At 35.7% G+C, this 3,447-nt stretch overlaps 1 protein-coding gene across 3 annotated transcripts in view; it reads left to right on the forward strand.

Annotated features, from left to right (window-relative positions):
• The window catches only part of LOC118733568 (sodium channel protein Nach), a 12,279-nt gene that overhangs the window by 6,281 nt on the left and 2,551 nt on the right, over positions 1 to 3,447 (forward strand). For 2 of the 3 annotated variants that reach the window (XM_036463009.1, XM_036463010.1), the window contains exons 10-13: positions 27 to 106; positions 196 to 406; positions 3,011 to 3,262; positions 3,324 to 3,439. In XM_036463009.1, coding sequence (XP_036318902.1) covers positions 27 to 106; positions 196 to 406; positions 3,011 to 3,262; positions 3,324 to 3,425 — 645 coding nt within the window. In that variant the 3' untranslated portion in view covers positions 3,426 to 3,439. Of the gene's footprint in view, positions 1 to 26; positions 107 to 195; positions 407 to 934; positions 1,089 to 3,010; positions 3,263 to 3,323; positions 3,440 to 3,447 lie in introns of those variants that run through there. The other variant, XR_004992272.1, reaches the window with a different exon arrangement.

Consider the following 3,447-nt stretch of genomic DNA (forward strand, 5'->3'; position numbering starts at 1 on the left):
CATGCTTGGAAAAGTATAAAGTTAACATTACAAGTATAAAGAACTGTATGCATTGCGAATTAAGTTGCTCAAAAACCGTTTTCAATATTGAGAAGTTGATTAAGAGGTGTGTGTGTGTATGGACAATTTCTTTTGTACAATGTACGCTTTTCAAAAAATCTCTCAATCTCTTTTCTATCTACATTTTTTTTTCAGCACGGAAAAGAACGACGATGACGGTGTTTTAGTGGAATTTCTTACTTGGCCCATTATACGTTATAAGCGTGAGGTACTCTTTGGTTGGGTTGATCTATTGGTCTCCTTTGGCGGCATAGCCAGTTTGTTTCTTGGATTCTCGCTGCTATCGGGTGTAGAAATTATTTATTATTTTACATTACGCGCTTGCTGCATGGTCTACAAAAATAGGGTAAGAACATATACATACATACATACGTACAAATATACATATATACAAAAGTCAGTAGGATTGCAAAGATCCGTTCTGGCTTTCCTGCCGAAGCGGCGCACAATGCTTGAAAACTAAAAAATTTATATCAAAACCGTGTGTAGAGAAAATTTTAAATGTTATAAAATATTTTCCCTAAAATTTATTTTTTTTTATTAAAACTCAACTCACACTTGCCAAAATTTGTACCAAAATTTAATATGATATAAAACTGCAAGCCTTTAATGCTAATAAAAATTAAAAAAAAAATCATTTTAGAGAAAATTTGTTTATAAAATTTCAAATTTTTCTTGTGCAATTTTTTTCGTTTGGCGAATCGTATAATTGTTTTCAACTAGTTTTCATTACGTAGCAATCATTAACAAGAAGAAGAGAATCGATTTTTTTTTCAAAATTGCTACTTCGCTGCTCTTTGCACTATACAAATTTTACATAAACAAATAAAAATTAAAAAATTTCGTTCGACGAATATCTTCTAAAATGTATTAGCTTTCATTTAAAAGAACCAACCTAAGCGGAACAAGTGGAATGGGCAACTTCAGTCGTGAAATTTAATGCAAAAATATAGACCTAAGCCGCTGCTCCGAGCTGCGTTAAGCTTAAAAACTCAACTCCCAGAACACGCCAATGTGATTAAGCGCAAGTAAGACTCAGACAGGCTGCATTTTTTCCACTTTTTAATTTTCACCATGATGATCACTGAGTTGCAGGATTATTCTCCTTCAGAGTATCCTATTGTTCCATCTCTCTTTTATCTCTTGAGAAAAAAAAAGCTCCTGAAGTGCTTCAGACTCAAGCGGTAACTGCACTTTTTTATGAACATAATCGCTGATAGTAACTACCTACTGGTTATCAGATTTCCACAAGACGTGGTCGGAAACTGTTGAGGAACACCTGCACCTTCTTCTAAGCACACACTCGCCAGGTGCTACCGATCAGGCGCTGAATAGGTACCTCATAGAAAAGAGTGAGGGAGTTAGTTACAGCTGAAAAATTAATTTGGGCATGGAACACTTTAAACTATATAAAACCCTGGGTCTAAAGTGCGGATATGTCGTCTTCATACCTTAGGCTCGGAAGACCTCTCACACTAATCCTAAAGATTTTAGACCGATAATTATATGCTTATTCCAACTCGGGATATTGAATCCTATATAAGGGAATCAGTCGCAAACAAACTTACAATCTTAGTAGGCCTATATGAAAGGAAGTCCTCTGAAACAGCGTTGCACAAAGTCAGATCTGATAAAGTAGTACACACTGAACATCGACTTAGAACTAGTCTAATTCGTAAGCTAACTGTTAATAGGCAGAGTCATTTGAGGGAAACTGGCAGGATCATAGCTGGATAGATGTGTTATTAGGGCAACTACGCAGTATGTCATGCTCTCTCTCTCTCTCTGTTGCCAATGTGGCCAGATCCACAGTTCTAACTGTAAATTACCGTTATAAGTCAATTCTTGAGATAAAAAGGGGCCCATGAAGGAGCAGCGTCCTCTTTTTTAGCTGTTTTTTACAATCCAGATCGCCACAACAAATGCGGAAAGAAAATGTTCCCAAATCAATTTGAATAAAACAAGAACTAGACATTCCACCGGTATTTTAAGCAGGAGCCGAGAACAAAAAGTATGATCGAAACTAAGTGTCGTTCTTGTAGTTTTGTTCCCAAGATCGCTTAAAAATCCAAATTGAAATGAGAACAAAACCTTCAGCAAGGTTTTTACATGAACGAATGTGTGAACAAAACTGTCGGGAACGTTCTCAACCAGAATTATATATGAACAAAAGCATGTGCAACGTTCCTAAAGAGAACAAAATGCGAACAATACTTTCGGGAACATTTCTAAGAGAACAAAACGGGAACAAAATTCTAAGGAACTTTTTCTCGAAGAACCATCATGAATTTTCCGGTAGAGAATGAAACTGGGACAAATCTTCTCAGAACTATTCGCGAAGAATGAAAGCGAGAACAACATATTTCTCATAGCGTTCCATAAGTTTCAAATGCTTGAATACTAAAATTAGTCAACAATGAACTGGAAGATAACTGTGCAAATTAAGCCAACGAAAGACTTAAGACACGAACTTTTCTTGCACAGAAAATAAAAAAAATGTTCCATAAATATACAGTTCACCCTAATGGTAAACGATGTCGAAGTTGAAATGATCCACCTTTCCTCTGGCTTAGAATTACCAATCATTGTTCGCACTGAAACGATTTTTCACCTTTTGTTCACATTTTGTTTCCGTTCAAACTGGTCTCAATACTTTTGTTCCCGTTTGGTTCTTTTGTGGGAACGTTCTTGACATTAAATTTTGTTCTAATGCAGAACGAAAACGGCAACTATTTGGATTCGCAGACTCCATACGGTGGTTCGAGTAGGAGGGTTTCGCGATCCGCGTGGTACCTCAATAGGTCCAAATATATGGAACTAGGTGTGCCGTTGTGGCCACTATCAGTCACTTCAATCTAAACTAACCTCTAGCCTATGCCGGGTATACATTTTTCATTTCAATTTGCATCTTTAAATAATTTAAATGTTTATGATTTTTTGTAAATTCCAGCAAGAACTATATGAAATCGAGGAGGAAATCAAACGTCGCCCGCCACCCGCAATCGATCTCTCGCTACGTATTAAGCCTTATGTTTCAAAAACTTATCAACCTGTTGGGAACAAGGATAGTACCCTAACTCATAATAATTTAAATAGCAAACAATTAAATGAAAAAAATATCAACATGAATAAACGTAATAACTTCATTATGAATGTCACACAAAATGACAAGGAACTTAATAGGCGACGTAAGGCCGATAAGGTATGTTTCTATAAGTAAGTAAATCCCTATGAAATAATAAATTAATTAATAAAACTATCAGGACTATACCGGTTATTCGAAATCGCTCTACAAATCAAAGAAAATTATACCGCAGTACACGGATTCTAACAGCGACTGGCAATATGGACAATATCTACCATGAATTAAATAAGTATAAAAAAAAA

This window comes from Rhagoletis pomonella, unplaced genomic scaffold (assembly GCF_013731165.1).
Source record: "Rhagoletis pomonella isolate Grant_MI unplaced genomic scaffold, Rhpom_1.0 Rhpom_scaffold_00002, whole genome shotgun sequence".
NCBI classification, from domain to species: Eukaryota; Metazoa; Arthropoda; class Insecta; order Diptera; family Tephritidae; genus Rhagoletis; species Rhagoletis pomonella.